This window comes from Egretta garzetta, unplaced genomic scaffold, assembly GCF_000687185.1.
Source record: "Egretta garzetta isolate BGI_Z169 unplaced genomic scaffold, ASM68718v1 scaffold374, whole genome shotgun sequence".
Lineage (NCBI taxonomy): Eukaryota > Metazoa > Chordata > Aves > Pelecaniformes > Ardeidae > Egretta > Egretta garzetta.
The window spans coordinates 835,994-849,536 of record NW_009259419.1 but is presented as its reverse complement, the minus strand read 5'-3'; the positions used below and the strand labels follow the sequence as shown (position 1 = coordinate 849,536).

General features: G+C 40.8%; 1 protein-coding gene across 1 annotated transcript in view; it reads left to right on the top strand.

The window, feature by feature from the left end:
- The window catches only part of BEGAIN (brain enriched guanylate kinase associated), an 83,513-nt gene that overhangs the window by 68,164 nt on the left and 1,806 nt on the right, over positions 1-13,543 (top strand). The window contains exons 6-7 of the mRNA XM_035892431.1: positions 6,963-7,070; positions 10,565-10,648. Coding sequence (XP_035748324.1) covers positions 6,963-7,070; positions 10,565-10,648 — 192 coding nt within the window. The remainder of the gene's footprint in view (positions 1-6,962; positions 7,071-10,564; positions 10,649-13,543) is intronic.

The window sequence follows — 13,543 nt, the reverse complement described above, 5'->3', positions numbered from 1 at the left end:
TTTTTTGTAATTTGACAAATAATTACCTAATAAATTAGCTAAACATTGGGCTCTTTTTCTCTAGTTGCTTGTAAAGATGCACATTCTTAAACAGACATGTGGATTCAGTGCGTCTGTAGGTGAATAGTTCCTTTGGTTACTCATTTTACTGTTAAAACAAAATAAGATTGTTGTACAAAGAAGTAAAACCAAAAATGCAATACATTTTAAATGGTGCTCTCAAATAATGATCAGCACCAAATCCTGCACCCCAAGGATCATATCATGAACTGGTATCAGCTGATACAGTTTCATTATCCAACCAAATGATTCTATGATTCAATGATTCTATGATTATTTATTGAAATGTCTTTCATTAGTCTTACTTATTGTTCTCATCTTGTCAGTTTGCTGTTTTTATTGCAGTTTCTGCCCATGGATGCAAGTGAGCATGAGTAGGGGACATCCATAGCTTGGCTCTTAACTGGCAGATAAACTCACATCGCTCCAAAGCATCCATAAACATGCACACACACAAACACATAATCTGTCATAATAATGTGAAGATCTGCAGAGCAGAAACTAACACGCAGTAATGCTTAAAATCATGAATTACTGCAGAGAATACCCAGTAATATCTGCAAATCTAAACCATATTTTACTTTTTTATGAGCCAATTGATAAAACATATGTTATGCCTATGGTCTACAGGGAAGCACTATAAATTGAACAGCTGTTAACTTTAAGAGTTACAATAGAAAAAAAGGTTTTATTTCCACCACAAATTTTCTCATTCTTGCTTTACATTGTCAGATATGCCCCTGGCCCAGTCATCACCCCCCACCCCCCACCTCAGGTTCTATTTAAGACTCTGCCAGCAAGCTAAGAGGTCCCTTGGTTCAAACACTGCGCCTTGCTCAGCAGAGACCATGACACACCTGGATGGGAAGAAGAGTGCACATCAAGCTTGAACTAAGCTACATTATTACCCTCAGCAACAATGAAAAGTTTCCATACCCGGTGGGGGAGACTATCACATACTCTCCCAACCATCAGTTCCACAGGGGATGACTATTTTTATTTATTTCTCATGAGGATATGAGATATGCACTGACAGATGCTATAAAACAAATTCATCCTCACTCATCATTGAAGTACTGTCGTCAAACAGTCACTGAGAATGCATGGAGCATCTGGATGCCTTTTCTTTGTGATAGGTAACACCCCCCCATCCTCTATTATTCGTATAATTATCAGTAATAATTCAATGCTGCTTCACTGACTGCAGAAGACTTGTATTCACATGTACCGAGTCTAACCTGAGGGTCTGTTTGAAGTCTTGATGGAATACCAGTGAGAAACATAAGTGAACTTATACCATATACAATGCATACTTGTTCCCTATTAGCACCTAAAGGTGTATTAATTATATATTAAATCATCTTTGCAGAACAATAGAAGCATTTACTTCTATGGCAGATGTCAGTATTTGCTAATAACAGGATTTTAAAATACTGTGTACCATAACAACCCCATCTGCTGCATACCAGTTATCACCGCAGCCAGGTGAGGTATGGTAGCCATGATTCGTTACAGAACTCACAGAATCACGGAATGGTTGATGTCTGAACGGACCTCTGGAGGTCAGCTGGTCCAGCCCCCCTGCTCAAGCACCTAGAGCAGTTTGCCCAGGACTGTGTCCAGATGGCTTTTGAATATCTCCAAGGGTGGAAACTCCACAACATCTCTGAGCAACCTTTTCCAGTGCTCTGTCACCCTCACAGTAAAAGTGTTTCCTGTTGTTCAGATGGAACCGCTTGTGTTTCAGTTTGTGCCCATTGCCCCTGGTCCTGCCACTGGGCATCACTGAAAAGAGCCTGGCTTTGTCTTCTTTGCACCTTCCCTTCAGATATTTCTACACATTGATGAGATCCCACCTGAGCCTTGTGTTCTCCAGGCTAAACAGTCACAGTTCTCTCAGCCTTTCCTTATAAGAGAGATGTTCCAATCCCTTAATCATCTTCCTGGTAATTTCTTGGACTCTCTCTCCAGTACGTCCATATCTATCTGGTACTGAGGAGCCTGAACTGGACACAGTGTTCCTGGTGTGGCCACACCAGTGCTGAATAGACGGGAAGGATCACCTCCCTCGACCTGCTGGCAACACTTCTAATGCAGCCCTGGTTACATTTGGCCTTTTTTGCAGCAAGGGCACATTGCTGGCTCATGTTCAACTTGATGTCCTCCAGGACCTCCAAGTCCTTTTCTGCAGAGCTGCTTTCCAGCTGGGTGGTCCCCAGCATACACCAGTGCATGGGGTTGTTCCTCCCCAGGTGCAGGACTTTGCACTTTCCCTTCTTGAACTTCATGAGGTTCCTGTCAGACCATTTCTCCAGCCTGCCGAGGTCCCTCTGGATGGCAGCACAACGTCCTGGTGTACACACCACTCCTCCAAGTTTTGCGTCATCTGCAAGTGCTGTTTTATCTGTTTTATCCTTCATAAGATGATTTCAACGAAATTACAAGATACCACCTTAAAACATACAGACCTTGTTTTGAAAATATGTCCCTACAAGCACTTGTTCACCAGTCATGATCCACAGAACAACAGCAAATACATTGCAGTTGCCTAGCACCTATAAATATTTGCAGTGAAAAGATGCTCTGTGAGAGAAGTACTGAGTTAACAGTGTTACATTGGTCCAGAAAGGTGGGGAATTTCTCCTGGGGAAGTGCTGTCTTCCTCCTGGATAAGAACAGTAATAAAGAAAAAAGGGAACAAAGTTCTGCCTGTATCCCACACCCAAAAACATTGCAGTAAACCTCTGTCCAGGCAGTGGGTGGGATACCAGTGCCACTTTGGTGGTATTTGTAACAGAACAAATCTCTCTTTCTGTCTGTCATTCAGGCATTACTTATTATGAGGTATTTCCAAAGGAATGCTGCTGGCCACTACTACCTTGATGGTCACTACTACCATTATATTATTCTCACAGTAGCATTGAAATGCTACCTATTGAAATGTTCCTTACAGGAACATCAAGAGCACATTTACTTTGCCATGTTTGAAAAGGCTGACATTTCCACAGACCAGCACTGCTCATTTGCAAAATTGAGACTGATTTCAAAAGGTCCTTCAAAGCTCCCGCAGGACAGCAGAGATGACAGTAAGCAGCCTAGCCTTGACTAATAGGCTGACACTGTTTTACGGTAGGACACTCTTTAGCTGCTGGGAAGCATTGAAGGGACACTGAAACATTACCAGAGAGACAGCCAACTTTTAGGCTGCTCCATTTCTGCTGAAGGACTAGAGTAGGAACCTTTGTGGATTCACTGATAGGCAAGAAAACTGGATCTTTTCATCCAGCTTTTGTTATTTTCCAAAATACACTTATCTATTAACTAATAGATTGCATGCTATATTAACCTACCAAAACTCTTCACCCTGCTTATACCACAGATGACAGATGCAGGGACTAGATAATACCAAAGACTTTTGAAAGTGACACCTTATATTTTTATGGAGCTGTAAACAAGGTTTCAGACAGAGATGGCATCTTTTATTATATCATATGCTTTCTTTTTGAAGACCTGATACCTAATTCCTTCACTAGATCTGAGAAGGAAGCAGTGAGGCTCATGCTAATTCCAGGCTAGGAGCAGGGGCTCCAAGGGCTTGGTTCCCCCAACATTGTCATCAGCACTGTGCACTGCTGGAGCCACCCAGCAGTACGAATTTGATCTGACTCAGAGGTGGGCACATGATTGCAGCTCTCTCGTGTTAGTCAGACACTATGGAGCTGTATTCTTTCACGCTGGCTCTGTGCCGGGGGAGGAGGCAGGGGCAAGATGCACTGAGCTGACTCAACAAAGATTCCTGAACAAAGACCCACCAGCAGCTCGGCCCATTGCAGCCTATAGCTGCGGCATTTTGGAGTGGGCTTCAGGAACCCTCAGCCCAGCTGCAAGCTATTGGCATATCAATAACACCATTAACTTAATCTGTTGCTGAGTTTTGAGAAATTGGTTGTTAGCACCTGCAGAGCAGAAAGCACTGCCAAAAGGACAGAGGAGAGGTCACCAGCCTTATGGGAGAGCAGGAGGGCCAAGCATCTAAAAGCTACTAGATATAGAGGGATCTGCCAAAAGTGGTTATAAGTAAAATAAGCATTTCAATTTATAACTCACAATCATAGCATTGATATTATGATACCCATCCTCCTTTCATCCTTATCTGACATCTATACCTGATGCTGAAATGATGATTGCCCGACTGCAACTGCAGAGCGCAAAGTTGCAGTCCCCAGTAACCAGCAATCTTTCCAATGCAGTGATCCATCACTACCACACCGTCTCTTCCAGCTGCACCATTTTCCCCAAGGTGGTGTCAGGATTAAGCCTCTGTATTCTTGTCACCACCACTGGACCACAATAACATCTGGCTGAAGCCCTGAACTTTCAAAGATGGACGCACTGTATGTGGTCAATATGCCAAAGCTTTTCAGGGTCCTGTCCACTCTTAGGCTACCTCATTTTGCCACAGTGAGACAGATTCTTCGTTCATGTCAACAACACTGATTTCAAGAGAAAGATGCAAACATACTGGTGGAGAAGACTGGGACTGGCCTTTCTTTCTCATTCCTCTTCTTCAACAGCGCTCCTGAGGTGTTTATTATTTTGGTATCTATTTGCTGACCAATTGGGACTGAGGCAAATTTGACAGTTCAACCAATATAAAATATTTTTAAGGTCACACTTGGTCAGACACAAAGTCTGGAAAACATCAGCTCAAAAGGTATCATAACTGAAATAAAACGAAATCATAATTCAGTCAGATTCAGCATTATTCAATGCAATGGAAAGTACGGTTTCCAAAGCCTTAATCCGCTGCCCTTTTATGAGCTTCTCTCTGCTGAAGACTATAAATTCTTGATCAGATGATCCTTCCTGAACTGTAAAATATAATGAGTCAAGTTCAAGAAATATATTGAGTCAAGGCAAGAGCAACCCTTACTGATATCAGAGAGACTTAGAGCAAAAGGGGGTCCTACAAATCAACTGCCCTGGCACTGACAACTTGTCATACAAGGATTGATAAAATTTTCCACACAAATGGTTATTTGGAAGATTAAGTCTGTATTCAGTGGACCTGGATCCTTCAAAAGCATAAAATGGCTTGGAAAATTGAGGGGACACTTTTTTCCTAGGTACTTAGGTAGTCATTTGCCTACCTCATTACACAGCTAAATACCTTTAAAAATGTAATCTTCAGTCATACTCTCAAAGGAGACAGATTCTAGAGGTGCACAGATGTCCAGGAGGTTAACAAAGTGTCTAGTTGTTTAGCTCACAATAAAATCAATGAGAGTTAAGGGCCTCATAAAAACCCATGTCGATCTGCCTAATTAAAAACCACGGCCCCTAAGATCGTATGTCTTGTTAAAATCAGTGAAGTTGGCATTCTTGCAAGCTCTGAAAGCCACACTTTGGCTTTCCATGATGTAGTCCCCAGGCAGCCGGCAGGAGCACCTGATCAATGGGAACAAGGGCGGGAGAGGTGTCAAGCCTAAACCGGCCTCCGGGCACAGTTGGGCTGTCAGGATGGAGGTCCTGCAACAGCAGGGAAAAGACGGTCCACAGAAAAGCTGACATTAAAACAGTCCAGTCCAGACCTTCACAAAGACACTTCAATCATATCCGCGCTGTTTAAAGCAAGCTGTGGGTTTGCTTAGGCCATTTGAGAAGGTGTTTTTCTTTAAATAGCAGCTTAGGGTGAGAGTTGCCACTTCCAATTTAATCACCCTTCTTTATTATAGCCTGGTGCTTTGCAGCTGGATAATTAACCTTGATATTCATTCGGACTTCAAAACCCACAACTCCCATTGCTGTCAATTAGCTGACAATGTTGAGTGTGTTTTGATGGAAGATTTTTGTGTGACCCTGGCAATATGGCATTTGGGAAATTTCAGCAGCTAATACAATCATCCTGCTGGAGAAAGTCCTTCACAAATTACTCTAACAATTTTAGAACAGGAAGTGAGATTGTGAATTTGTCACTGGATTGAGTTCGCTAAACAAAACAGATGTACATTAAAGTTTACCCTACTTTTCGTCCTTATTTCAACACCGCTTTGTGAAAGATCCCTCCAGAAAATGGGCAAATCTTGTTATCATGGTCTTGCACAGCTCTGAGTGCAAGGAAGATGCCTTGATCTCAGCTAGAGCATTCAGAAGCTGCCATACTTTTTAATACTAACTTAAGGCTGGAGGCAGGGTTAGAAATGATTGCTACAAAATAATTTTTTATATATGAGGTGGTGCAATAAACAGTACGGTATGCTGATTTCTTTGCATTTATAATAAAGAGTTGTAGCCTACTGGTAACAAGATTAAATTAGTGGGCACCAAGAAGTTTGACTCAGACTATTTTCCTGTTAACCAACAGTGGGTCACATTCTGCTTATAAGTGTTAACCCCACAATCAGGCAAACATTCATGTTGAGAAATGAACCTCATTCAGGGCTTTTAAAGCAGCCAGCGCAGTCAATGGCTAAAAAGAAACTGGCTCACACACAGCTACTTTCCTTTTTAAATATTGTTCTTCCTCCCTGGTGAGAATGGGAGCTAATGGCGTAAGTGAAACATTCTCGTAACAAAAGCAAAGAGCAGCCCAAACCCCTTCCAGGTTATGAACTCTGCCTTGTGATGAGGAAGGAATAGCTGGGACTCAGTCAAATGCTTTTTCGCAGGCTAGCTAGAGCCTTTTGTGAAGGTTCCTAATGTGAGATCAGTTTGACCTCCACATTTGCAAACTACATTGCCTCATCTGCTGAGTGAAAATAGCAAAAAATAGGAGAAAAAAGGGAAAAAAAAAACTGGTCTGTTGTGCATTTCCCTGGATTTTAGAATAAAATCAACCTTAGGGCCTTTTTCTGAAATATTCTGACAATAGAAAAAATACTGACTACTCATTTTCTACACAGGGTCAACATTACGAAGAGGAAAAACGGGCATTGAGCCATGAAATAATTGCACTCAATAATCACTTAATAGAGGCCAAGGTGACAATAGATAAGTTGTCAGAAGACAATGTAAGTATTTCATTATGGATACATCTTGAGATTATATTCAGAAAGAAATTACACCATGCACTTCCCATGGAATTATAGAATAATTTCTTATTGTTTACATGAAATGTAACTTGTCACCTCAACAGTTAAAATTCATATTTGATGTTCCCATCATTTTGTAAATTCAGGTTTCCTTAGCTATGGGGTTGGGGTGAGACTTTTCATTGATGTTTTTTTCCTCATGTCTAACCTAAAACTGAATAAAAAAATATTCTAAGAAATGGCAATATTCTCACATTGATTTTGCCATCAGTTTCAGTCTAGTACAGCAAACTGGTGGAAGCATGTATGGAGTGAACGTTCATCATAAGGATTTTAGGCACAGTGTAGAGCCCTACATTTACTGCGGTTCCTCGGATCTTTCAGTATTTGCTCACTGAAACGGGATGCCCAGCACAAGTGAGCTCTGTTAGGAGAAGGCAGGGTTCACCCAGCCTGGTTGCTCAGATCATTGCAGGGAGTGGGAGCCAGGTTTTCCCCAGCTGTGGTTCATGTGTAACAATTTACCTCTCTCTGTGTAGAATGAAACAGGGAAAATTTCTGGGAATTGTCACCCTGCATCTCATTAAACACTGTTGAAAACTGGCATGCGTACTGCAGCTGGCAACCAAGCTCATGAAATCCTTCCAGGGACAAACCTAAAAAGACAGCAAAGAAAGAAAGATTGCAGGCATTTAGTTCATTATTCTGCCATTCCTGAGACACTTAATAAAAAATTCATCTACAGAAGGCATGTTTCTGTTAGCACTTATTTTTCAGCATCTTACATTCAATCTTCCCATATTTCATAAGAACTCTTAACCATAGCAGGGAGCATTTGATCCCATTAATATGCCTGTTGATGTGAATTGTGCCTATGCGATTAATAGCTTTCCAACGGAAACAAAGAGTTCACAATCTGACCCTTCACTTTTATAGAAATTGTGCTGAAACAGCAGTTACTTTGTGACTCTAGTAGCTGTAACTAACAGGACGTGGTAAATGAGACGGGCTACATGTAGGTTGTAGAAGCACAGGTATACACCCAGACTAATTCAGCTGAAATCGGTGGAGTTATTTCAGATTTAAAATAGAGGAGAAAAAAATTGTAAAACTCTCCCAATATGTACGCATGCATCTACACTAATTCATGGAGTTGGGTTGGAGCCCACATTTGAAGAAGTGTATTCAATATTCATAGTTTTTAAAAGGCAGCTTAGACTGGGCTGGAATACCAAGTACTCTTCTTCCAAGAATTATTATGAACATTATTCTATACGTTAGAGTATGGTACAGAAGCCTCAAACACCAGTACCACTTCTCCATATTTGAGGTCGATTCACAGACAAAATTCTGCCCTTAGTTATGTAGCATCACTAATGAAAGTAAAGGTTATATTCCAAATTTTAAAATAAAGAACTATGAAACAAACCATTAATATTATACCTAATAAGTAGAGACAGTGTTAAACTGAAGAATCCTACACTGGGGAGAACATGTTTTCGTCTTGCCGATATTTCTTCCTTCAATTATATTTCCCCTTACTCTTCTGACAGATACGTGAAGAGATGCTTTTGATGCGAACCCATGTTTTAGACTGTGGGAAACACTTGGCATTAATTGCTGATTACTGTTCCACTTGCCACAGACGTGGCTAGTTCCCATTCAGATAAACATTAAAGGACAGAAAGTCACTCCAGTCGCGTGGCATGTCCCAGCTTGTTGAGAACAAAGTACACGTGGCACATTAAACTCACATGCAATTTTTCTGTAGTAATTTTTAAAGCTGCTAAAAATAAAGCATCAGAAATGCTTTTTGTACTCTCCATGACAACCACTTCACAGAAACAGAGGCACACAGCTTTTGAAGAAAGGATTAGATTTTGGAGTGATTTCACTCCTGTGTGCCTAGTAATGCCATATGGGACTCGGAGTGCTTGTCTGTGCTATACATTGGCCAGCAATATATTGTGTGTTTAATGTGGACGGAACATGTCAGAATCCCATGCACATGCAAGAGATTTTGCTTCTAAATTGAATTCTTGAATCCTACCATTTGCATCCATTTTCAGGAATAAAAATAATGTGTACTAATAGAAAATTTAAGACCTACATAAATGAATGTATCTCCCCAGTACATTCTAAGGCAGACGTGGCATGTATAAAAGCTCACATAGACACATAAACCCCCCCAGAAACCAAGGGTATCTAAAGGCCCTTGAATATGAAGATATAATGAACTAACGTTCATCGGAAACCTACAATTGCTACCCCTGTGCCTGACAGGAATATCTTGTCGTACCTGTTATTACAGAATACCTTTAAAATGGTATTTGAAAACAGAGGGAATTTCCACCTTTCCTTCTCGTAGAAAATTTCTTTATCAATTTTTATAAAAAACAAGTGGAACAGTAAAAACCTGCATGCAACAAAATTATAAAATTAGCACCAGAGAAAATTCAAATAATTTCAGTATTCAACACATTTTCTCTATAAACATTTTCTAGTTTTTACAGGTTAGCACAACCTAGTGTCCATAGCACCTTCATGCATTCTCTCTCTCATCTATGCCCACCTATAAAGTCAACTTCTGAAGCCAACTTTGTTTTTAATGGCACCAGGATCAGGAGAAGCAGCATACAGCTCCTACAACTCCCCTTCAGGGTCCCAAAGCTACTGGTTGAATGATACGGTTACAGTCATGTGTGCTAAATTAAATTTAGATGAAGGGCAAATCTATGTACTGAATTTCCCCATTAAATAGGCTGTGGGAGCCATTCAATACAAAAATAGTATAAGCAGCTTGTTTAAATTCTCCTTTTCCCTGTGTGGAATTCTCACGGTAATTTCTTACCCAGTAGAAATGTCCTGTTCTGCAGCACCAAATGTTTGCAGTGAGATTTAATATATTTGTATAGCTGCGTTCTGCAAGATATGAAAGGAGCCAGGAACCAGCAAGAAAATTTCATAGAGAGACAAAGGCCTTCTTTCTAAAAAACAATACAATGTATATTTCTGCAATGAATTTCTCCCACAGTCTCACAAGATTATTTAAGCGTCTTCTAAAGCAGTACCTTCGTGCTGATCTGGATAATACTCAGTAAAAATTGTCTGTTCTTAAATTCTCTTTTTGCTTCAAAGATCATGTTTATTTTAGCCTTCATAGTGCCATGCTTGTTAACAGTATAAAGTCCATTTCCTAACGGTAAGTATCCATCTCTGAAATGCAGATTCTGTTCTGTAATAACAGTTCTCAAAATTTTCTTTTTAGTAATTTTATCAGCCCTCATGGAGCAAAAGGGCAAACCTCCCAGGACCGTGCAAGAAACACGGAATCTTAATGTATTTAAAAGTTAAAGTATGCTCCAAATTTCCCCAAAGTCAATTTTTAAAAGATTGCTCAGGCATGGGAGAAAGGCTGAAAGCTGCAAGCTATTTGCAAACTTTAAAAAACAGGCTATTTTTTGTTTTTCTAGGAGCTCTATAGGAAGGACTGCAATTTAGCTGCTCAGTTGCTCCAGTGCAGCAAGAATTACGACAGGGCACATAAGCTTTCTGAGGTAATGTGACCAAACTTGGTGAATATTCAAAGAAATAAATATTTTATGGAAAACAAGTTATTTTACATGTATCAATTCCAGAACTTGTTTGCCCTTAAGGCTTTGATTCCCCACCCCCTCCACACCCCTGGCCCCTTTAAGCAAACGGAGGGCTTGTGCGCCTGCTGGTTTTCTGTGCCGCCGAGGGAGGTGCTGCCAAAACCACAGCCAGTGATGGAACTTGGAGGTACTCTCTTCCCCAAAACCTCTGCTATCCAGTAGAATGGACCTATGCTGATCATATGAAAAATAAAGGTTTCAGCAAAATCAAAGTGCTGAGAACTCTAGACTGCAAAACGCTGGGGGGAATGGGGCATGGGGGAGAGCAGGGAAACGGCAAGCTGCAGGCATCAGAGATTCTGATATAATCGGTTTTCCTCCTGAAGCTATTTTCCAGTCCAGCTAATTTCTAAACCTGAATTTGAAAATGGACTGACAGAACAAATACCTTTTTCTAAAGCAGCCAGAGAACTGAATGATTGATTTCCAAGGTGTAAACTTTCACTAATAATCCTTGCTTCCAAGGAAACTAGGCTTGAGAAACAGAATCCTTAAAGGAGAGGCAAATATTGTCTTAGTGAACAAGACTGTCTTTAGGGATGCAGGCCCTACACTAAGCAATAGCACCTTCCTCAAGTGTATTGCTGCTGCAAAGGTCATGGAGAAAAGCCTGCCCTTCATCAATCCCATCAGGTTAATGTCCCCCCAAATCAACTCTCTTGTGCAATTCTGCGGCAGAATAATGTAAAATTGAACGTGGAATGTCTAAACCATTTCTAAGCCAGTAGACTGCTTCAGAGCATTAAACAACCCTGGTAAATAAGGATAGAGCAAGACTCTTCTGTCAAATGGGCAACGATTTTCTGGAACTGAGACCGAGCTTCCAAATTAACCATTATCCTCGTCCTGTTATTTTTTCCTGGTAACTGACTTCCCTTAGCAATTCATATCCAAGAGTTATCATGACATTACTCACACTTGTAAGCACCCTACCTGTTAGCAAGAATTAGGACCTTAAAAGTACTTAGTGGTTTGCTTGCAGAAAACTGTCACAAATGTGGGATCACCCCACAATTTCCCAGCTGTCATACACTCAATTAAATAGGCAAAGTCTCCACTCATAAATCCAAGTAAGTATTGATTTAGCAAGTGTGAAAGTGCTGTCACAGCCAATAAATTCCTTACAAATGCAAATATTGCCTGACAAAGTATTGTATATTATCCAGAAGCCTAAACTATAGTAAAATAAAGTAATGTGACAGCAATATCATTTTAGTAATTCCAATTTCCAGTGCCATGCCCAGAAAATAATGTTCTTTTTCTAATGCATTTCATAATCTAAGTCATGTATATAAAATAGATCAGTCAGTGGTGTTACAGGATACTAAAATAATAGCTGCCCTATACAGCAGTTTCACATTAAATGAAGTGTGTTTCTTTTCCTTATTTCTTTGGCAATTTACAGCAGCCCTATTTTACAACCTGTTTATTCAATCTTTGTTGCATCTGTACTTACTATGACTAATATTGCTGTCTGCCAGCAGATTGGCAATATCATACTCTTTATTTCCAATGGAAGACACATGAGTTAATTAACAACACAATGATTAATCCAAAATATCCTGGAAGGTCTGTTGGTTGAAAAAACACTCATCCTACTCCACATTAACAAGACTGCCATTTCACAACATGCCATATTTTGAATATGTTGAGTTTGGGGGATTAAACCAACTTTAAAAACTTCCCAGTGAAGCTAAAAGAAGAGCTCCGTATCTCACATGATGTGAGATCATTATAAGGAGCAGGCACCCTAAATTTCTCTTGCCCGAAATAGAGGAGGGGGAACCACTTCAGTATTTGTAGGGTTCTCTCCTCTAGAGAAACAAAGTTAAGGAGGGAGTGTGACTGGTAGGGCCGTAAGGGTAACCACTGATTATGTGGTAAAGAGGAATTTGATTTCTAGTTATAAAAAGAAAGTGCTGAGTGAATCAGGGTTCAGCCAAGCATTCAGGGCCTAAATTCTTAAGTGCGGTAAATCAGCATGGATATCAAAGGAGCTATCACAGTCACAAACTCAAAACTTAGTCCGAGCATAAGTCCTCTTGATTTCCAGTAAGAAATACTGAGAGACAGCCATCATGCGGCACGCTCTCATATCCCTGTCTGATCATCGATAGAGATCTGAAATGAGCAATGCTGATAAAACCTGACCAGCAAGCATGCTTGGTGATGCCTGCATAGGCACCACCTACCAGACTTCTGAGGTGCACCAAGGAATGCAGGCTCTCAGTCTCTCCTGGTCTGCATGATAGAATGGCGGGTGGAACCACCATCCACTGAGCTGATCCTGACTTCTCCAAAAACTCTATGATCTCTGGTGCACAACAGACACATTGATTAATTCTGACTAGGCTGACACAGGAATCATAATGTAAATTCAGGTCTTAGCTCTTATTTCTGCCAGTGTAGTAAGAAACTAAAAAAAGCAGTCAGGTAGGGGGTGCTGGAAGAGTGGGGCATGTCAAGGCTTATATGGACAGTTGATCTGACAAGCAGCGTCCAAGTGCTGGGGCAAGGTAGCCAGTTTGATTTGCTTCTTCCCAGCACAGGAACATTCCCATCATAGCAGCCAGTACCATTGCTTTAAGCATCAGCAAAACCAACTTTCCTCCCTCTCCAAACAGCATTGTTTATCAAACACAATGCTGAAGGGCAGGAATTTGGCACTGGCTTGGAGGCAAGACAAATTCGAAGAAAGGTAAAAGAAAAACAGAATAAATCTGATCTCTTCCTCCTCTTTCCTCACCCCAGCAGAGACCTCCACAACCCGACCACCACCCCCCACACCCCAGCCGA